This window comes from Accipiter gentilis, chromosome 18 (assembly GCF_929443795.1).
Source record: "Accipiter gentilis chromosome 18, bAccGen1.1, whole genome shotgun sequence".
NCBI lineage: Eukaryota > Metazoa > Chordata > Aves > Accipitriformes > Accipitridae > Astur > Astur gentilis.
The window spans coordinates 28,589,394-28,613,311 of NC_064897.1; the positions used below are offsets into that span (position 1 = coordinate 28,589,394).

Sequence of the window (23,918 nt, forward strand, 5' to 3'; positions counted from 1 at the left end):
ACAGAAGCAACAACTGTCTTTATTGGTAGACAAATCAAGTGAACATCATCAGCACAGACACTGCTTCAAGGATACCCATGCTCTTAATTCACAAATGTTAGAAGAATGTTCTGTCTGCTCCAATTACTTCACCTTTTCCTCCATATCACAAGCCTCAAAAACATGGAAGTATGACAACAGCATTTTGTTTGGGGGGTGTGGGGGGGTGGTTTGGTATTTTTTTGTTGTGATTTTTTTTTTTTAAAGAAAAGGATACGAGAAAAGATGGAAGACTACAGTATGTGGTGAAGGAAGAATCATCACCTCTAAAGCGACAGCAGGACTTTGGCCAAGAAATTTTAATCAGTAAGCATGTAAGGACTCAAACCGACACAGAACCCAGAGATGCAATTTCATTGGGTATTCTCCCCTTCACTGATTTATAACTCTGCATTTACATGTTCTGGATGGCTTGCATTCAGTGGGACAGAGGTAGTGATAGGAACAAGATTCCTTCCCTAAAGATTCCAAATAAATGAAACCTGGTAAGCATGGCCCCAAGGAAGGGCGAGTGCAACCAGTGGAGGACCTGCCAACTGGGAAAGGACAAGAGCACAAGCACAGACAGTAAGCTGCTCTCCCATACCCAGACTGATAAACAAAATGTTACGTAAAGGTGCTGGACAAGAATTGAGCAAGTAACAAAACCTCTGTGGCCTCTGCAGTATGTACTTCATGCCAGGTTGTGCAAAGGATAGGACCATACCTTTGCTGCACAATTGTGGTGATCAAAACATTACATTATTTGCAGTACTGCCAGAAGTTCCAGTGTGTAACTAGCTAGCATGGTTATACTGATAATTTTAATAGCTATATAAAGTCAGTCACCCATAAAAAAAACCAAACTGGTATTTGCAGACAATTGCTTTATCCAGTTAATTCTTCAGACTTGTCCCATCTTTGCTATTTGTGACTAGGCCAACTTCTCTGTCCTAAGGGGATTAAGACCGACTTCAACTGTTAAAGTTCTTTCCTCTTTGCTCACCGAGAGTAATTAAAAAAAAAAATCAAAACAACACAACAGCAGGTTTTTATCTTACACTCCTGGAATATTGTAATTTCTTACCAGAGTGTTCATTCAAAGGAAACTGCCTGCAACACTTATAAAAAGGTTGCAACTCTTGGACTAGGAGGGATGGTTGAAACTAGGTCATCTGAATATAATTTGAGTGCTATAAACCAATCATTGAATAAAGTCAACACTTGGGGCTAGAGAACAGCTCTCCTTACAACACCCCATTTCTCTTCTTAAGAGGATCAGAGGTACAATGGTTTGTTTTATTGCAACACTGGTTAGCCAAATCCAATCCTTCCCATTCAGATATGATTTTTAAGAACCAAGGATTTTATGGTTTACTGCCAAATTTGGCAGACAATTTACTGATGAGATTCATGACCTTGGGATTGTTCTGGTACTTGGACATATTTGCTGGGTTCTGAGCAACATCTTGGAACGCAACCATAACTTCTGGATCCTGCAGGACAAAGAGCAAAAAATTAGGGCATTTATAAAACAAGTCTACAAATGTTAGTGGTTATTTGGTTCCAACACAAATCTAGTCTTGCTTTTAACATGGCAAGACTAGATGAGAGTTTTGGGTGAGAGGCCTCTAAAGAGAGCCAAATTATATAGTATGTTGTTAACACTGCATCAGTAAACACCAGAGTCATTACTGACCTTGTGACAGTAATAACTCAGTGTGTGAGAAAGGGGAATAAGGTAAGAGTTCACAGGAACCAAACACAGCCACACCTACTGGATTATTTGTATTCAGGCATCTTCAAATGCATTTTGAAGGAGGCAGGAGCTGTGTGTGGCATGCCTGATAGGATAACCCTCCAAGCAACAGCTGCTGCTCATCACTTTCAACCTTTTTCCTTCTAGCAGCAGAAACTTTACTCTGCTGAACTGCTAGCAGATGATGTGGCAATGTTCGGCTTTTAAAAATGCATCTAATTCTCAGTTGCTCCCCCACCTGAGAAATCACACTTGGAAGAGAACCTTGTTATCTCTCACCACACTACTGTGTTGCAGTTGATAAATACACTCATATACACAATGAAGTCAGTGGTCAAAAAAATAGCAACTTAATCTTCTCTACTTAGTATGAGAAGCATTAGTACTTCTTTTTTTCTATACTTCTAGTACACCTTTGGCCTCCACTGAACTAGAACTGGTTTTACTCATTTTACATGTGTATGTTTTGAACAGTGCCCTTTAAGAATTAAACTGTATAGACCAATTTCACATCTCAGCCTGGAAAAATGTTTCTATTATAACTTCTGCAAAGATTCAAAAGTCATCTTTAATTCAGCTGAAGTGCAAGCAGTTTATTACATCCAATACAAATCATCTGCATTATCTGTAATTTCATCTGCTGTTCTTCCTAGCACATTTAAGTAGTTTCACTGAAAGATACCATCTTCCCTAGACTTCTAGCCCAATGCTACCACAGCTGTATTCTCTGGAAACCATCAAAAACCAAGTGTCCTCAGAGCTGCCTATGCTACACCACCACCATCCTGTATCTATTCAAGTATCAGACAGACAAAAGCTGTTTAACAAGTCTGATCCAAAATTGCATTTGGTAGGTGTGGACTCCACTGAAATCACCCACATGGTTGAGTCACATTTTATAAATGTTGGGAACCACAAGTCAAATCTTATCTTTTATTAGAAGGATTTACAAGTGTTTCATCTCCCTCACAAAAGGGAATCTGCAAAGTCTAAGAAAAATAGGATGCTGAAGTTCAGAAAACACACTAGATATATTTTCTCTACTTTACAAGATTCCTATGCAAAGAAAAAAAGCAGACTTTCACAATCTCAAACTTCTTGTATTTTTTTATTTCAAATAGGGCATAGAACTATAAAGATCGTGTCATGTTATTAAAGCTATGTTTTCACATGTATATGAATCCGGAACAAAAAGCTGAGTTAAGCTGAGACACTTGTTTGTGTCAAAGCACACCTAAATGAATGTTAAATATCCAATTTTATGCTATGTGTTTTATGGTCCTATGAAGTCACAGCAAGTAAAATATTCTTTACTTGTGCAACTCCCTAGAAGTCCTCAATCTTAGACTGTGTTTATAAAAATGTTTAACACATCCAAGGTTTCACACTGATGAGCAATATTATCAGAATAAAGTTTAAGACTAAGGATGTCAACATTTCCACAGGGAAATATTTAGTACATAAGGCAGAATGGGAACCATTGTATAAATGGCATTAGTGAAACATTCAGATTTGTAATGCTCTAGGTCTTTAGTTGCAGGAGGTTGAAAAATACTTTGAAGGAAAAAAGAATAGTGGTAACTTTTTCCAACTTACACATTTTGGTGGAAATCTGGGTCTAACATATGACTACAGGTCAAATAAGGACTCCATACATTTGTCTTGCACATCACTCCTTTTGAAAAGAACTTATATTTGACCCATGACAGCTCTCCAAAACACAAACATCACCTTGTGTCCAGAGAAAGCAGTTGTACAAGCAAGACAGGAAGTACCACAGAACCCTCCAGACAACCAAAACAGTAAAACAAGAGAAAAAACACACACACAAATTTCAGGTAATTCCTCTGGAGACTAGAAAGCTCAGGGGCAAATGAGCTAAAACATGCATTAGAAGTCATTGCAAAATGTCACAACTGCTACCGTTAGGAAGCTATGAAAAGAAATGCAACAGAAGTTTTGCCACTCTGGAGTCTTTTTTATGTAAAAGACTAGTTATCAGCCACAATTAAAAAAAAAAAAGAAAAAAGAAAAAAGGAAATATCCTGAAGACAATATATCTTCAGGTAACAGAACTTGAAATCTTCATCAAGAAACAAGTTTTTATACTAGTTTGCAAAGATTCTTATCTGTATGCCAATGATGAGCAATGACTTCTATAAACATGTCCATAGGCAGCTGTAACTGGTTCTTTGGTTGCTTCTACAGAAGACAAGCTAAAGTTGACAGCATGACTGGTTTTATCTAGCTCACGTTCAGGCACACACACTCGTAAGGTTCACTGAGATGTTAACAGACTCAGGCATATTTCAATGTTAGCTCACGGAGAACAGTCTCAAAGATGAGATGATAGTCACTAAGTCTAAAGAGACCGAGAAGGAGGTCTTTACTCTCAAAATACTCCAGTTTCAGGAAGAACTCCTCACTATGAAAAGCTTCTATGTCCCGAGAGTTAAAATAGTATCTTAAGATTAGCAATTTGGGAGAGACTTGTGTGATGCGGTATCTGCAGACTTTTTCCTAATACTTCAGATAACCTGTGTAAGAGCTGGCAGCTACCATTACCCATCAACATACTCCATAGCTGCACTGAGCAGTAGCCAAGCAGCAGAAACTACTGTCTTTTAAGACTAGAGCTTACACTGCCAATTCAGAGTGGACCAGACCATAGTCAGTTGGACATTTTAGGAAAAGGCAGCAGTGCAGACATAGGTAAAACAATGAATAATCATATCTAGATGCAAGGTTTGTACAAGGAGGTCAGCAAGAGACTCAAAGCTTTGCTGACAGGTTCTACATGTTAAAGCCTGCCTGCATTATCAGAAAAAACTGCCAACACACATTCTTGCAACAGAGTCCTACAGTATGTTGGGGTATATATAATCAGCATGCAGTGGAGTCTTCTCACAAGGCATGTGGCAAGTGCTTAATATTTAGCTGAACCTCAAAGCTCTGTTTTTGGCAACTCCAATTTCAAATTCCTGTATTACAGCATAATTAGCCAGGTAATGAATACAACTACAAGTCATGGGCTTTTTTTGGATGACTTGCATGCAAATCAACATTGCTGACTCTGGCAGCCTAAGGAAAGGTGTGTTCCCAAACACCAGCAACCATAAGGGAACCCTTGAAGTTTTATGTGGAAAGTGATGCCACCTTTGCAATTACAGGGCATACCAAATAAAGGTCCCTTGTGATGCTGTTATTGAGATGGGGACCATAGCTGTTCAATAAGGTGAGAACAACACGTAACTAGTTTAACCACAGCAATCCAGAAAGAGCAACAAGACACTTTAATACTTGATCATATTAGTATACAAATAGTACTATATAGCTCAGATTTTTCCTAGCCCACCTGCCCGTAAAACTGATGTTGTCAGATATGTTCTATGTAATCTGCTGGAATACTTTTCTTGTGTAAAAGTAGGCATGACATGGAGCAATTAATCAACCCCACTGGGGAAGTAAGCTCTCCAAACATGAATTTAGAAAATGCCAGATGCAGAACTATTCTGATACTACTTTGCTTCTGGCAAAAACCAAACACTTAATCCCCTAAGAGAAAGGCAATTCTCATCTCAATATTATTGTAATTAAATTGTGTTGCAACAATATTAACAATCATTTTTTGTTTGTGCATAATTATCTTGCCACAATATGTGTGCATTCAAAAAAGGAGCAAGTGAATTATACTGTGTGGAAAATAACAACTCAAGAGACTCAAGAGATGAATAGCTCTATATAGCACATAGTTTTGCCTATCATAAGCATGTATGGGTCTGGGGGGAGGGTGCACATCTTTAATTAAGCTCCCATCACAGCTTGAAAAATAGCTAACATTGATTACAGACAGTCTGGTGCCACACTCACAAGGAGAGAATTTCACAACAGAAATAAGCAAGCATCCCACTGCTATCCAGAAGGTCACATTTCTCTTCCTTGCCTTAGCTCACATGCACTGTTCTTCCCTCCTTCAGAATGTTTAGCTTTGATTTTAACAAATACTCACCTGCATGGCCGCAAGGACTTCTGGATCACTGAGAATCTCATTGAGACCTGGCACACCTGCCATTCCTGGCATACCTCCAGGCATAGCCCCAGGAAATCCACCTGAAAACCCAAAAGGAATGCATGATGAAAAACATTTATTCATCTATACAGGAGGCTGAGAGAGAGACCAAGACATACTTCCTTTGCCACACCCCTAAAGTAACATCTTCCATAAGGCTACAGCTGGTTCACTGAACAGAAAGGTTTTCACCTTCTCTTTCTGTGAAGGCCTACTTTTTATTTCATCCATGTTTTTAACCCAATTCAATAGGAGGCTTGTCCTGAGTTCTAGCACCTTGTACACAGATGCAGTTATTTTTCTAGTTAAAGCAGATAGGTCTCAAGCCCAGGAACATAAGGAGTCTGAATGCCTGGGGTGAACAATTCAGGGCAAAAGCAGATCACTAGTAGTATGTCCCAGGCACATTCCATGTTTGGCAAGAACTTTCGGTTTCCAGAAATTATACACCCCACCTCCCGAAACAAAATGCTTAAGGTTCTGTTTCTGAATCCTTAATCAGCAGCTACTCCAGCTGTGCTGAGCAGGGTAGATACAGTCTTCATTTGGTTCCCCTGACAAGCTGATCGGGCTAGAGCATGCACACAGCCTACCTCAACTACATCTCGATCTTCCAAGAGCATTAGTACTTACTCTTGTTTCTTCCCCATTTATTGCACCCAGAAATAACATTGAAAGCCTCATTTTTGTGGAACTGTTCAAGGACAGCTTTTCTAGAAGGTAAATTGCACTACCGCCTTTGAGAAGCTATTCTGTTCAACAATAGCTTGCAACCAGCAGAGATTTCCCTAGTATTCAATCCAAATTTTCAGCTTTAAAACTACTGTTCTTAAGCAGAATGGGTCCAAGGCACCCTGGGTAATTTAGTAAACATTTTTATACTAGTTTCGCAGCACATATTATTAAGCAAATACTGCACCTTTGTTTTCTCAGGCCTAAATCCTTTCATTCCGTTATCCACCATTACTGATTTCTGTCTTCCCTACCGTCAATCCCTACCCAGCATCAATCCTCTTAAAAGAGAAAGAATCCCATCCCTCTTCCCACTAGTGCTCAAACAGTTCTGTAGACAAGCGTGATTGGCTCTAAGACAGACCCACTGCCGGCCAAGGCCAAGCCAATCAGTGATAGTGGTAGCACCTCTGTGATAACATATTTAAGAAGGAAAAAATGTTGCAGGGCACACAGAAACGGCAGCCGGAGAGAGGAGTGAGAACATGTAAGAGAAACAACCCAAGGTCAATGAAGAAGGAGGGGAAGGAGGTGCCCCTGGCGCCAGAGCAGATTCCCCTCCAGCCCCTGGTGAAGACCATGGTGAGGCAGGCTGTCGCCCTGCAGCCCAGGGAGGTCCACAGTGGAGCAGATATCCACCTGCAGCCTGGGGATGACCCCACGCTGGAGCAGGTGGGTGCCCGAAGGAGGCTGTGACCCTGTGGGAAGCCTGCACTGGTGCAGGCTCCTGGCAGGACCTGTGGCCCCATGGAGAGAGGAGCCCACACCAGACCAGGTTTGCTGGCAGGACTTGTGACCCCGTGGGGGACCCACGCTGGAGCAGCATGGTCCTGAAGGACTGCACACTGTGGAAGGGACCCATGCTGGAGCAGTTCATGAAGAACTGCAGCTCGTGGGAAGGACCCATGTTGGAGAAGTTCATATAGGACTATCTCTCGTGGGAGGGACCCGACGCTGGAGCAGGGGATGAGTGTGATGACCCCTGCCCCTGAAGAGGACAAAGCAGCAGAGACAACATGATGAACTGACCATAACCCCTGCTCCCCTGCACTGCTTGGGGGAGGGAGGTAGGGAGAGAATCTGGGAGTGAAGCTGTGCCCGGGAAGAAGAGAGGGGCGGAGGGAAGGTGTTTTGAGATTTGGTTTTATTTCTCATTACCCTACTCTGGTTGATTGGCAATAAATTAAGTTAAATTTCCCCAAGTCAAGTCTGTTTTGCCCGTGACAGTAATTGGCTGAGTGATCTCTCCCTGTCCTTATCTCAACCCACGAGCCCTTTGTTATATTTTTCTCTCCCCTGTCCAGCTGAGGGGTGGTGGGGTAGTGATAGAACGGCTTTAGTGGGCACCTGGCATCCAGCCAGCATCAACCCACCACAACAAGTTCTAAACTTGCTAACATATTTTTCTCTTGGTCTTGAGAACAAATGCTATAAAAACTATAGTTGTAATATTACACATGGAAACAACAGCCACCTCTACCACAGGTATTGGTGCTTAAAAATACAATACCTGGGAAGCCACCTGGGAAACCACCAAACTGTGCTCCTCCTGCCTGTCGTCTTGCTTCTTCCTCCTGCAGATGAAAGCACATCATTCCACACAAAGCAATGGAACTGCAGCCTGTTTTCTACTGCTCAACTAGTTTTAGGAGGAAAAAAAAAATAGCTGAGACTCTTTCAGGCAGGTAGGCTTTTGCAACAAACAAAGCACTTCACTACATACAAAACGGCTGACAAGAAATAGCAGTGGCTACTCTTACTTTAGTATGTCTTTACTGAATATGAACTCTATGATTTGTTTTAGCTCCTCAACTTACATTTTTAGAACCAACTCCCACACCCAACATATTAAAATATATCAGTAAAGCATGAAGAAAAAGCAAGCAAACTGTGTCAGAAAGCAAGGAAGAGAAGCAAAGTATTATCCTGAATTTAAAGCCTCCCACTTCGGGAGCTGTAAGTGAAAACTATTCTGGTACGGTCATACAATAACTGACTTCTTGAAATACAGGATTAGTAGAGATTCCAGAGCCTATATTTGTCATAAGCAATAAAAGCAGATGCAGTACAATGCCCTCTTCTTCAGATTTCATTATTGGTCAAGTAACCAAAACAGAAATCAACTCTCTAAAATTTTATTCTAAGACTTAAAACAAAAGTAGTTCTTCTCTGCAATTCATTTTAACCAAAATAACTATGACACTCTTCAAATTATTAAGAAATATTAAAGCCTAAATATTCACCCTTTGCGCTCTCTCATGCTCCTCCCGTGCCTTCTTCACTCTTTCCATTCTTTCCTTGATTTCCTTTTCTTCACGCTTCCGCTCATATTTTCGGCGGTGCTCTGCAATCTTCTGAGCCTGTTACAATAGAATACCAAGATTTCATATACATTTCTAGCATATCACACAATGTATTTCAATACAAAATACATGTAAGCATAACCATCTGCTGTTACCGCTTCTTAAAAACAAGATCTGACTTCAATTCCTAAAAGCCCCTTTGTTTTAGGAGCCATTTACTCCTTCCCCTCTATGGCAATCAGTTATTCATGTCTACTCAGCCCTAACTGGATTCACCAGAACATGCACTCTAGTATACTTTTTTGCTATAGAGCTCTGGGACTTCACCATAGTTAGAACTTAAATATGTTATCATTCCATATCCCTGTGTGCTTTTATGCTGAAATATTAATTCCTCCAGGACTAAAACCAGCAACTGCCCCAGAAAAGGGAACTTCCACTGGCACAACCAGGGGTAATTACGATTCCCCTCGCACACACACACTTTTTGGATAGTGTTATTGCTGTTCCAGATGCCTTTGCAGCATATACAGCTAGACATAAGCAGACCAAAGAATTCCTGAACTAAACTAAGACAGGGCTAGTGGGCAGAAAGTTTGCTTCCCATATGAGCTGCTTCTCAAGTCTATCAAATCTGCAGCCACAATAGAAGAGAGTAGATAGCAATGAACTCCCCAAGGCTCCTCACTCAGTGTTCTGTTGTTACAATGAGCACTAATTGTAGCACTGCTTTCCTGAAAACAGAACGTACCCTTATATAGCATTGCAAAAAAACAGTTCATGATTTCACAAATTGTGTATGACTATTACCCTGTAACACTCCTGTGACTAAAAAACATAGCAAAATCAAGGTTCAAGAACAGAGATACTAACTACTACAAGGGATACTCTTCTTTCAGAATACTCTTTAAATGAAGAAATGATTTTATAAGTAGTGAAGTTTCAATACAACTTATTTTAGCTAGGAGACAGTCATTCCATTCCATATCATTCTTGAAGTACATCTGCCAGAGAAAGCACACTGCAGGCAGCAAGACTGAATGATATTGAATGCAGTACACATTATCAGAACCTTATGTTACAGCCATTCAATAGTTCATTAAGAGAAAGGTGTTTTGTTTTGTTTTTTTTTTAATGAAACAAAGAGTTTTCAAAGTTTTGATTTTCATTGTTTCCAAATATTTCTCAAAATTAACTAAGCATTTTTAGAATTTCACTCAGACTTCCAGCTGAAAGCGCTACAAACTAAAAAGTGCCAGGAAAGCTGCAAGTGAATAAATTAGGTGAACGTATCATCTTCACTCATTAAAAATAATAATAAAAAAAAATCACCCATTAAAAGATCATATGTTTTTCCTTGAGCTACATACACAAATTCCCATACAGTTGGCAATTACACATCAATATAGCACAAACATACTCTGCTATTTCTGTGCATGGGCAGATTAACTGGGAAATAAAAAGCTCCCCTTCAGCCAAGCATTAAGTACACCTCTTATAAAAAAGGTTGAGACCTAAGACCTAATTACATTTACCATGGATCAATAGTCTCCAATACAGAAGACTAATAAGTTGCAAGATGGTTTCCGTTGCTGTTTTGCTGGAGACAGCGTCTTCTACAAAGACATAGTAGGAAAACTGAAAGCTGAAGCTATTAGACACAGGAATGTTTATGCATGTGGTGGGTGAAGTTTGGCTGGCTCCCAGATGCTCACAAAGCCACTCTCTCACTCCCCCTTCTCAACAGGAGAGAAAATAAGATGGACACGCTCTAGTTTGAGCTGAAGACAGCAAGATCACTCATCCACTACCATCATGGACAATACGGACTCAACATGGGAAAGATTAATTTAATTTATTGCCAATTAAAAATAGAGTAGGATGATGAGCAACAAAGACAAAACTAAAACCACCTTCTTCCCAAACCTCAACTTTGCTCCTTTGTTCCCCACTCTTCCACCTCCGCCCCCCACCCCGAACAGCACAGGGGGATGGGGGCTGTGGTCAGCTCATAAAGCTGCACGTCTGCCACTCCTTCCTCATCACACTTTTTTCCTGCTCCAGCATGGGGTCGTCCCCCCCCAGGATAAAGTCCTTCACAAGTTGCTCCAGTGTGGGTCTTTCCCACAGGCTGCAGTTCTTTAAGAACTGCTCCAGTGTGGGTCCTCCCCATAGGGTATGGTCCTTATGCAAGTAACTCTTCCAGCATGGGTCCCCACGGACTGCAGCTCCTGCCAGAAAACCAGCTTCTGCATGGGCTCCTCTCTTCTCCACAGGCCACAGTTTGTGCCAGGAGCCTGCTCCAATGTCGACTCTCCATGGGCTGCAGCTTCCTTCAGGACACATCCACTTGCTCTGGCATGGGGTCCTCTACAGGCTGCAGGTGTGTATCTGCTCCACTGTGGACCTCCATGGGCTCAAGGGGGACAACCTGCTTAACCATGGTCTTCTCCATGGACTGCAGAGGAATCTCTGCTCCTGTGCCTGCCACACCTCCTCTCCTTTCTTCTTCACTGATCTTGGTGTCTGCAGGGTTGCTTCTCTTGTATTTTTTTGTCTTTACTCCTCCCTCTCACAGTTGCTGTGCTGCATTTTTTAACCTTTCTTAAACACATTATCACAGAAGCACCACCGACATCACTGATGGCTCAGCTTTGGCCAGCAGTGGGTCTGTTTTAGAGCCACCTGGAACCGACTGTCTGACACAGGGGCAGCCCCTTGTCTCTTCTTGCAAGAGGCCAGCCCTGCAGTCTCCACCTCCCCCCAACCTTGCCATGTGAACCCAATACAATGCAACTGCTGCAAGCTGTGGTCTGTCAACCACTTTAAAGGAATATGCAAAACAGATGAAAAAAAGCCTGCTATCAACAGTCTTAACATTTGTTATACAAAAGTTCTTCCTTAGAAGAATGCTGGGGTCAACCGCTTGAGAAAAGCTGAAAACCAGTCTTAGAGATTACGCTGCCCTCATGGGGTAGACTAATGAAAGTACAAATCACAGCAAAGAATGTTTCCTTTGTAAAATGTGTTTAGGATGAAGCTTTGATCAATTCAGAAACGTCTTGGAAAAATCCATTATCAGCATTCTCTTGCTCTTCTGAATGTTTTTAGTCTAGATTCTAAAATGCTGGCAAACTTCAACTGCTTCAGATTCTGCTGTTAAGATTTTAAAAAAGGTACCTACTATTTCATAGCTCAGTTACATGCCCAGCCCCAGAGACTCAATTTCTCTACACACAGCCATAAACAGCTATGATTGAAGACAGAAGTATTTATAAACTCAGTCTGAAGTGTCAGATGACACATGAACACATTCCCACAAGACAATACATATTGGAAGAATTTGAAGGCAGCAGTGTCACTTGAACAAATAGAGGAGTGACCACTATTACGACTCCCCACTCACTCTTGGTTGCACCTCCTTCAGCATGGCGCTAGCATCTTCATCATAATCCAGTTTACAAGCTAATGCAAGATCATGAGCAGCCTCCTCCCAGTGACCCAGAAGTCTGGAATTCAGAAGACACCAACATTCAGAAGGAAAAAAACTGAACTCTTACAATTCTTCAAAATATTTACAACCATGCAGTATTGAGTATTTTTACCTGCAGCTATAAGGACTTACAGAAGTTTGAATTTAATAATCATGATGTTTTCTGTAACCTGCACACTATGATGCCCTAATTAGGATACTTGCTTGCTTCATACCCTTACAATTAACTTTCACTTCAAGTAACAATGAGGGGAAACCCCCCCCCCCTCAATGAACCAGTGTCATTGTTTGCTATAAACAAGAAGGGTCTAACAGGGAGAAGGTACCCTACCTAAACACATGAGGCACACTAAAATACTCTGCACCACTAGGGACATGTTCAGTGTAAAAATACACATTCAGTGTCCTGTACAGGTCTACACCACTACTACCTCAAGCTTAAGTGGACTCTCTTTACTCAGCACTCAAACATCCTAGCTAACTGGATGTACCATGTCTTAGCTGAAGAGCTCATACAAGCTACGGCGTGCACTTCTTCACTACTCATTTATACAAACCCTTGAAAAATTTAAGAAAATGGCAGTATTCCTAAATGGTCAAAGCAATTCTGCTTACAGACAGCTGTTAATCCAAACTATGCTCCAGTCTTCTCACTCTCAGGTTCCATGACATTTATTAAAACTGTAGAAATTAACAAACTACTCTCTGAACACTGTTTAAGATGCCTTTTTTTTCTTTGGTAAGTGCTATTAGCACTTACTCCTTCCACTTTTATACAGACCATAAGAGGTGTCATTTTATTTTGGGGGAGCTAATTTATTGTCATTTTAAAAAAAAAAAACAGTTGAAGTTTAGTTGGGGGGGGATGCACACTGGCCTAATGCCATTTTAAATAATTATACTGTTTGCTTAATACCACTCTTCAGTTGCAACAAATGGTTCCCTTAATAACTAGGCAGTTTAATTTACTATGTGAAAGAGCTCTAGGATTTAATAGAATAAGGGCAGCAGAAAAATGTTTTAAGAATTATAGGTTAGTAAATAAAAACCGAACCAAGTGAAAAAAAAAAAGACATTTAGACAACTAAAACCCAGTCCTATAACTTTTAGCAAATGATTAGAAAATGATATGCAGAACAGCAGTAAGCCATTAGAAGATATGTTTAAAAAGAGAAGAAAAGACAGTGCCAGAAGGACTACTCAAACTGCCATCAATAAATTGCCATTATCCTCTCTTTCCTGTAAGCCACACACTCAGCACAATGGTTTCTTGGCTCATGGCTACTGCTCTCAGGTACAAGACAGACAGTTCAGAGACACAGAGAAGGAGAGAATGCATAAACAAAACTGTTCCCCCCCAAGTAAGTAAAGACAATATCAAGTACAGGTGCAGTTCATTACCTATGCGCTTTCCCCCTCCATTTATAGGTCTGTGCCGAGTCAGGATTAATCTTGATGGCTCTGTCACAATCTCTAATGGCAGCATTTGGCTTCTGTAGTTTCACAAAAACACTGTGGGAACAAGAACATTTATTGTACATATTGAAATACCAAGTTACTAACTTAAGCTGGAAATAATTTTGGATGACTAACAGGCAAGCTAGCAAGATAATACATTGGAAGAGCTGAGTTCAAAAAGATTTTGTAGTGATAATGAAGTCACTGAAATTTAGTTCCACCCCCACCATTGTAGGTGAATCAGCAAAAGCTTTCATCGTTCAGACTCAAACCTTGCCAGCAAGAAAAGATGCATAAGTGCAAAGGACAGTTCAGTTCCATGGTGTTCGGAGTCTACAGCCAACGGCGACTGGCAATTTCAACAAAACAATAATACTATGCATGCCGTATTACACAGTCTTTAAAACAGTAAGACAAAGGAAGCACAAGTTATCATGCAAGCTACAAGGATCATGGCTAGAATCATCAGAAACTACAAAAGCAGATAGGAGACGAGTCATCAAAACTGAAAGAGGCAAAACATAACACAAACCCAGAAAGTAGACCCAATCCCTTCTCAGTTAAGTGAAATAACTGCAAATTTTACAACACACAACCATATCAGATTAACTAGCAGAGCAGTACTTTAGGAGGTTCACGCATTTCAAATTAAAAGTCTCTGAAGGAAACACTAAAAAAAAAACAACCACCCACATTCCTGAAATGACAACAGCACTTCATACTCAAGATACTCCAAGTCAGAACTTCTGTCCTCTTACATCTACTTGGAAACAATTTATCAGTAATTGGAGTGCCTGTAAGTAACTTCATCATTAAGCAAAGTCACGCATTCTCTTCTAGAAACAGAGCTGGACAATGTGTCAGGAAACCATCTCAAAGCTACACTTCACCAATTAGAGACATTCTGATGCTGCCAGCTGCCCAAAACCCCTAGTCTCCCAAACACACAAACACCCCAGAACCAAAACCAAAGTCCAGAGAAGAGGATTACACACAGCACTTGATCAGCACTGCTGTTACGCTGCAGGTTTTACAATATCCTAATATACTGTTTGCTCATTTCTTCAGTAGACCAAGTAGAGGTAACTTTTAAACTTGTCCTAACACTCTTATTTTTCATTGCTAATCCCAGTCCTGAGAAGATCTAGCAACAACAGTCTATTAAGGCACACAAGTGGTATTACATGCAAAAACTTTTTATATGGAAAGGAAAAAAAACCAGCAAGGCATGTACCAGCTAAGGTGTACTAGAATAGAACACTAGTTAATCACATGAAAGTCATCAAAAGTTGAACTTTTAAATTATACCTTGCTATGCAAAAGATCCACTAAACCATCAAATCATCCAGGGTTAGTGGTTTTTTTTTGTGTAAAAGGAGGGAAAAAAAAATATCTGTGGGAACTTCTGCTTCTGCAACCCATATGTGCCCAGCCTTCCTCAAGAATTAGGAAGATAAATATGTTTGTGCATTATTAAGTTAGGGTTACCACACATCAGATCTGACAGTGTTCCCAATGTATCATCTGCAGTCTGGTAGATGTAATTAGCAGTCAGGTGGTTATTGAATGAGTTGAGAAATAGGTGTGTCTTGTTCAAATGTAGGACTGTTGAACAGAAAAAGATCTACTTCACAGTGAATGAATTCATTTAGCAGGTACAACAGGGAGACAGTTTACATGATCCACAATTAACTTTGCATCTAAACAGGACGCAATTTCAATCATCATCTTAATCCCAGAATAAACTTCAGATTTTACAAGTGTTTGTTATCCAACATTTTTCTAACTCAACATACCAAAAGCTCTATTACCATAATCCATTTTGGAACATCACTCTGTTACTTACTCTATTATCAAGATTCATTATACGGCTGCTTCAGCAAATCTGGTTAATCACATATAAGAGAAAAATGCGTGAAGTGTACTTTTCTCTTTCCCTCATGTGGTTTATGTTTACATAGAACCTCAAGTTGCCATTGTATTTAGGTCCCTTAAGGAAAATAACAGAACAGGCAGAAACATAAATCACTAGCTTATGACGACTCACCTTGCCCTCTTGGCATACAAGATGGCCAAACAGGGATTCAGCTTGATAGCATCTGTGAACAAGTCAACAGCCTTCTGAAGTTCACCTAAATACAAGTACCAGTAAAGTTTCAATTATTACGCAATGAAATTACACCCAAATTGCCACACTTGCCTTACAGGGTGTTATGTCCCTAGGCACTTCTTAAATGGAACATTATCAACAAAGCAAAATCAATTTCTTCCTCTTGCTATGTTACTGAAGTAAGAACTCCAAAATTAATGCTGGAGGGGAGGAGAGACTTCTCCCAGTCAAATTTGTGCATTTAACTTTGTACGCAATCAAATAGGAAGTCACCTCCTCATTACACAGCTTTTCACTGCATTAAGACAAACCACTAGAGACATTAATCATAATATGTAGGGAAGTCCTGTAATGATCAATTTGTAATTAAGATGCTGCAGTACCTCATCCCCCCTGGCCCTGCCCAGAACTATAGCTACATAGGGAAGACAGTACTTAAAGAAGCCTTCATGTTCTAGATAGTTTTGAGTATCCAGCAGGAAGTGGGTCTTCTCTTCCTTGAAAGCATTCAAAGTGGTCCAAGATATTTATTTCCTTTTTTCAATAACGAGAACCAAACCTAATGTCCTTGAATATGTACTAAAAAAGTATCACCTTCACTTAGAGCATTTATTGCTTCAATCTTCTTCTCATTAGCTTGATCCATCATCTCTTCAGTTACCTAAGAAAATAAAAAAAATTAAAGACACACACAAAATCCAAAAGCTGTAGAGTCCAAGCCAGAATTACCATGCTGAGACAGCACCAAAGAAGGGAGCTCCAGTTTTCTGATTCTAGAATCTTGTTTTTAATTTGCATTGAAATCATAGTTAAAAAAAAAAACCTCAAAAACCAACCAACTTTGCTTTCAGCTTGGAGACATTAGCCACCATTATTTTTAGCTAGAAAATGCTCAAAAGATAAGTTGAATAATGGCAGATTTCTACATATCTAGTTTTCATGGGCATTTTCATAAATTTTTTTTGTATTTTCTGAACTCATTTTCCTCACAAAAGTTTCTGACAGACTCTAACCTCGAATAAGAAAAGACTGTGGTTTTAAGCCAGTAAGTTTTCTATTTAGGAGAAAGAGCCAAAACAAAAGCTGTCTACTTCGCTAATACAGTACTCATCCCCCCTCAGCTGCTATCCTTGTCTAAACTCAAAACCTTTCCCTATCTTTCCTACTCCCACAGACATTGAAAACACCATGTTTACCTCCACATTTTCATCCCCCATTTCTTGAGGGTCATCATTGTCTGGTTCAATCACTCCCTCATTGTCAATTTCTGAGGGAAAAACAAAAAGCAAGATTAAGCTACATCTACAAATGTAGAGAGGATTTCCAGAATCATGTTCAAATTGGTGAAATGGGATAGAGTCCTCTATTTTCCACACCTAAGTCACTCTCTTCACTTTCTGGTTCAGGTGATTTAACTGGCTCCTCTGGCTGTTCCTCTGCTTTGCCCTGAAAGAGAAATGTATTTGTAAGCATACATTATTTCTGACTGATATTCTATTCCCACTCTAATAAACAACAATGCATCAGAAAATCCAAAATTAATCTCCAAAACATCAGATTGCTCTACAGCTAAACTTTTTAAGATACAAATCTTCCTTTTTCCTCCTCTCAGATTAAGTCTATCGTGCATGCAAATAATTCAGAGCCCAAATTCTGATCCATGAACGTCCATTATTGTCCTTCAAATTGTGTAATTTTATAATCAACTCAGAACCAGTTTTGCCATGATTACTAACCAATCCTCCCAATCTTCCTGCCTTCCCTCACACATTCTCTGGATCAAAACTTCTCTCAATTTAAGACTATTAAGCTAAGGTCCTTTAACAGTGAACAATACACTGGTGTCAATGATTAAAATATTGTTTCTATTTGCCAAGGTCAGAGATTTTTGCCACTTATGCATACTTAGAATGCTTTTTCCAAATATTTTCCTGCCAGCTTATAACTACATTACCAGTTTCCTCTGAATCCTGTAACTTAGCACATCCTGCTTTAATCACAGACATAAGCTGCTTGTCTTCATACTCAGTGTCACAGACTATACTCACTACATGCACACAATCCCTCCATACGGTTCTAACTAGCCAGTAATTCCAGCATCCGCTGTCTTGTTAAATAAAAAAAAAAAAAAAAAAAAAAGGAATTCTACTTTTTCCAAAAGAATTTCAAGCTTGGGAAAATCCTGCTATAAATATCTACAAGACAAATTTATTATTTCCCTTAAAACAAATGAAAAAAACCCACCACAAAACAACAAAAACCTCTTCCACATTACTGCCTTAAAAAGTTGATAGTTCACCTGTTCATTACTTACCATACTTGCTAATATTTCTTCTCATGCAAGGATTATAATTTAATCCACTATGACTACAGAAGAGGTGCGTAAACAGACGTGAACATAAAAAAAAGAAATCAAGACTTTGTTCAGCATTTGCATTGCACAGAACATCAGGCATTCAGGATTAGGGAAATGGAGCATGATAACACTTGAAATAAACTAGGAAGCCATTTGTAACAAGTCATCTACAATGTGCAATGGGCAGGCTTCAGACTGAACTGTCACACTCACTCACCCTAGCATATTCACCACCCTACTTGAGTGAAAATTGACAGCAATTTTTTCCTCTCCTCCTCAGTAATTTTTGCAGAGTTCAAATGTTAGTTTTCAATGATAAATTCTTCGTATCTCACCTTACTTGTCTCCTCTGCGGAGGTATTGGCTGGAGCAGGCGGTATTGTGCCTCCCATACTTTTCAGCAAAATAGAGAAGAGAAAAAACAAAACAGTAAGATTATCAAAATAGTGACATGTATTTTACTGATTCAAATCCTGCTGATAATCTCAGCTTTTTGTTGTGACACAAAACATGATGATCCAATTCACTGTAAAAGTAGCAAATAAAAAGCACGCATCCACCATGCTTTTCTCAGTGTAACATAATGCACACACTGTGTGTGTTGGCTCTTTCACCTAGAACTCCACTGTGACTTGTACTCACACACCCTTTCTCACAAGGAAAAGCTGCCTCCTTGGCTCAAATGGATTTTCTCCTTAAAAATGTAACTTATGTTTTAAGTCAGAACTAAATATTATTTTTATAGGTGTTACTAAAATTAGAATTATTTTTGGAACAGAGGTCAAACAAGTGAAGAGACCCATAATGGCCTAAAATGCTTATGCAACTAAAAAATTGCTGCCTAGAAAAAATTTCATTTCTCTTATGTATTGCAATATTCATGCCTTTCCTTAGCTACAAGTTAAGGAGCATTCTCCATATAGACAGCATTCTTTCAATATAGAATAAACTTCTATATTATATCAACTTTGGTTAGCAGCCAGAAATAGGCATAGACTAGATTCTCCAGCTGCTTCATATACTATCTAATCATACCTAATGGCAGGCTGCCACAAGGACTACCATTCCCATCTACTGATAGCTTTCAGTTGCTCTTGCCATATGCACTCCAAAGGGAAAAAGCCATTTCTATCAACTCAATAGGCTCAACCAACTCCTTGGGGCCCCAAGCAACTGGTTAGACATAATACAGGGGAGAAAAGGAAGTGGGCAAACAGGAGTGGGCAGGAGGAACTGGAAGGGTGCAGGACCATCTGCTTTCAGGAATTACTGCAACATAAAACTATATCCTAGGGGTGAGATCCTACAGCTTCTAAAGGCAGGCTGCTGCAGTCCCCTTCTCCCCTTTTTCCTCCCTCCCATCACCAGCACCATCTTACAGTCAGGCCCCAAACTGGCTGAACACAAACCTGGATGGGGTGGGACAGGACGGGGACAGGGATGAATTGGGGGAGAGAGGGTAGAAGAGGGAAGAGGAGGTGGCAGGACCGACAGGTCCTGGCACAAGGCCCTAGAGCAAAAGGCAAGCAAAAAGCACTACACTGCCTCTAGTTTTCAAGGACGAAACTGTCGAGAAAAAATACCACAAGTTACAAAACGTGGCATCTACTGAAGCTACTGCAAACATCTAGATGTGTCCCTGGAATGTTGACGTTGCTTAATCTAAGTTATACCGCAAGGACTAAACAACTGCAGTCTGATAAATTGTTACAGAGCTAGGCAAAAAAAACACAGTACATGTACTAGTAACTGTTCCTCCTAAAATTTTACTCTTGTAGGCTGACAATGGGGCACATAACTCTCTACTAGTCTGTAAATATCAAAGTTTTCTCTAGGACTATAGGGACTGTCTAGGGAAGCCTTGGAACTTTTCTCATGCACAAAGGAAACTACAAATTCCAAAGCATTTTAGTAGTGCTAATAGCTAATATCCAAAGTAACACAATGCTCACAAGTTAAGATCCATCTAATGCTTGTTGACAGTACTTTTTTTTTTTTTTTAAAGAAGACTCTTTCAAAACCTGGCTTACTAGAAAAAGACTGAGAACCCTCTAACTCAAAAAGGTCAGTAACATTCCCACCTTCCCATTATGTATTTAATAACAGTTCACACACACACACACAAAAACCAAAAGCAAGAATCAAATTCTTGAGCAATTCCACATTATCAGTCTCAAGATGAGCTGGTTTTAAGTCTGACACATTGAATCACCTCAAGGCTGAAACAGCTTGGTCAGTTTCCTCTGCCCTCTTCACATCCCCCCGAAAATCCATCCAAGCTTAGAACAGTCTATGAGATATGTTTAACTGATATATATGCCTGTTTTACAATATGCTATTGCATGAACTACCAAGGCTAAACGGTTTCACTCCTAGTCCTTCATAATGTTTGTGCAGTTATCCTCTTAGTTATCCTCCAGTTATCCTCTATTTAAACCAGAGTTACAATCCCAGAACAATTCAAAAGCAAGTTACGCTAAAAGCCCTTAAACCAGTTATTTGATTACTATTAAATGCACAGCAAGGATACGTGCAAAGTTTGCAACGTATTTAACCTCAATGGTATACAGATACACAAGACTCTTGTAGGAAAAAGGCAGGTACTGAGCTATATAAATAGCGCATATACACACAAAAAGACATTTTAAATTAAACCTTTGCACTAAAATGGAGTTATGCAATTCCAGTAAGAACTCCTGGGAGCTGTCAGGACCCCATTGCAACAATGACTCCATACTTCCACTCATCACAGCGGTGAGAAGTGTTGCTTTTATGACTTGTTGAAAGAACTGCTATTTTTCTGCATCCACTTTCATCACTGACAGCAAAGTCATCTTCAGACAGAAACTGGATTACCAGGAATTCAAAAGGGTCAAAATCTATTTGAGCACAACAACAACAACAGAAAAGGGCAAAAAGCCCTGCTCATCAACTAGGGATTCTGTACTTTACTTTTAAGGACTGCTGTTGTTTCTTTGCTCAATTGCAGGTTTTTGAAACACGTTCCCTTTAATGATACATTTAATAACAATTCAAGTCAGAATATTTGTATTTTTATGCAATTATGAAAAAGCAGGCAAGACTAAAAGGGATGTTAAAACACTTTCCAAACATAATCATACACTAGCATACGCTTTCTATACAGAGAGCATCTATATAGAAATTAAATACAACAGCTAGACAGAATAAAGGTGCATGAAAACAGATGAGACTTAAGGTTTGTGATGCAATATTAATAGCTAGTCAGAAATAAAGCATCCCATTCTGGCTTTATGAGTGGTTAGCATCATTTAAGTTAGAATCATTAGCTTTAAGGGGAGAAAAAAAAATATCAAATCAATCATCAGAATTTTAGTTGAAAAATTTAATGATGGATTTCAATATCATCTAGTCATTAGTCTGTAATCACTCACAACACTACCTTGGTGACCAAACCTATGTTTTTTGGATTAATACAGGTAAAGCCTGACAAGACATATAAGACTCATCTAGTTTATTTCCACCTGAAGCCAGGCCATGCTAAGTTTCAAGTAGTTTCCAAAGAGTGAGAAGACCCTATAAATGCACTTAATAGTCCTACCGCAAACAGCGCTATTATGGAAGGGCAGAGGGGAACCCACCAGACTTCTAGACAGTTTGACATGAAAAGTAAATACCACTCCAAACATCCAAGTGTATCATTTACCCAATATTTAGCTCAAATATGCTAGGAAAACCAGAAAACTTAGAAAGCTGTAGGAAGTTCTACTCTGAAATACTTCTTAACTTCTGAGATAGAGATATCCAGTGAAGATTTTACATGGAAAAAAGCATTCCACAGCTCAAAAGCTAATTTTTATACTTACAATACAAGCAACCTCCTATTAACCAAATACAAACTCTAAAAATTAAACTGGAAGTTAGAGCCCTCCCCATTAACAGGGGGAAGGTTAGAAATCAAAAGATTGCTTTTCCATTCCCTAATGCTTTCTTTGGCCAAAAGAAGTGAGTGTTCTTCCTCTCCCTCTCAAAATACTGTTCACACCTTCAGAGTGACGCAACAGAAGAATGGACGTGACCTAGGGTGAGGCACTTAAGTCTTTTACACAGTAGCAAAAGGAACTACTGAGAAGCATCTGCTCCCTAGGCATACCTGCAGCTACTATCAGTACTGCAAAACCAAGTGAATTACAACCATGCTAATATTCAGAAAAAAAGTTTAAACACCACTGTAAAAAAAACCCCAAACGTTCATTGTAGCCATTTTCATTATATGAAATGCCAGTATTTAATTATATATATGCACACGAAGCCCCACTAGTTTTTCAACGAGTTGCAAGAACTATATAGCAGAAAGTACAATTGAAATGCTTTAAGATTAAAATGTAAAACAAATTGTCTAAAACAAATCCCAGTTTGTCACTAAATAAAAACCTTTTAACTTCCCCTTTCGTAAAAGGGTGTATCGGCAAGGACTTTCCTCACTTCTCAGAGTTCTGTAGAGTAGTGAGGCTTGCAGCTACAAAAGCCAAGCAGAGGTAGCCTCGCCGAACACGGGGCTTCTGTGGATGCTCTGCCAGCAGCAAAGTCCCTCAACCCTTCCGACCTGGTGTTTCTGGGCGCTCAGGGTAGAACCCCAGGATGTTTTTATATTGAGAAGCATCTGCTGTGACAGGCCACCCGTGCACAGAAGACGACGTGCATGCTCCTCCATAGCAGGCGCCTGAAGTGCCTCGCAGGGGAGCGAGGTCTCTGGTGCATCAAGGGGCAAACTACATTTTGGCCAGGAACCGTTCCGCCTGTCCAACCGTCAGCTGTTTTACGCCTTCGGGTACCAGGATGTAAATCAACGCCACTCACCTCCCCACAAACTCCGCTCCTTTTTAAGCCCGGCTAGCCAACTTCGCTGCATTAATGCGAGAATTAACTCGCTAAGTATTACTCTGGGGCTTTCCAGCCTGGAAAGCTGAGCCACCGAGATGGCCGGCAGGCAGGCTTTTGCCACGGGAATAGCCGGAGTTTAAAACAAAAACAACAAGTCTTTTTAACGCTCGAGTTGTAACCCCGGCGCGCCCCGCGGCGGGGAGGGGAGGGCGGGAAGGCAGCAGCGCACCAGAGCCGCTCCCCCGGCGAACGCCCGCCTAAACGGGACCGGCCTGGACCCGCACCGGCGACAGCCCACCCCCGCCCCTCAACCGGGCCTCATACCGATACCCGCCGCCGCCGCCCCCCCACTCTGTGGAGGCCGCCCCTCCCCCCTCACGGCCACCTCAGCGGCGGCGCGGCCCGTGACCCACCTCTCCACCCACTCGCGGAGGAAAGCCAGCTCCTCGGTGTGCAGCAGGCCCGGGTTCTGCTTGCAGAGCCTGACGAAGGCCCGCAGCTCGCTCAGCTTACGCGAGTCCATGGCGGAACGGCGGTGAGGCGGCGGCGGCAGCAGCACCGGCCGAGGCTGGCTGACTGACTCGCTCGCTTCCCGGCCCAACCGCCGCGCGGCGCCGTGGAAACTTCCAGCTCGCCCCGCCCACCCCCGAAGCCCCGCCTCCGCCCGCCGGGCCCCGCCCACCCCGAGGCCTGGCCCCGCCCCCGCCGCCGCGCAGCGGCGGGAACGTTCTAGAAGCGGAGGTGGCCGCCGAGCGGC

At 40.8% G+C, this 23,918-nt stretch overlaps 1 protein-coding gene across 1 annotated transcript; it reads right to left on the reverse strand.

The window, feature by feature from the left end:
- ST13 (ST13 Hsp70 interacting protein) lies at window positions 1-23,778 on the reverse strand. Its single transcript, XM_049822021.1, has 12 exons — window positions 23,575-23,778; window positions 18,634-18,691; window positions 17,319-17,388; window positions 17,139-17,209; window positions 16,537-16,603; window positions 15,880-15,964; window positions 13,776-13,886; window positions 12,288-12,390; window positions 8,822-8,938; window positions 8,089-8,152; window positions 5,787-5,887; window positions 1-1,514 (listed from the first exon to the last, which is right to left on the reverse strand). The coding sequence occupies exons 1-12, from the start codon at window positions 23,682-23,684 to the stop codon at window positions 1,386-1,388; spliced, it is 1,086 nt and encodes a 361-aa protein (XP_049677978.1). The 5' UTR covers window positions 23,685-23,778; the 3' UTR covers window positions 1-1,385.
- Window positions 23,779-23,918: the final 140 nt, after the last annotated feature.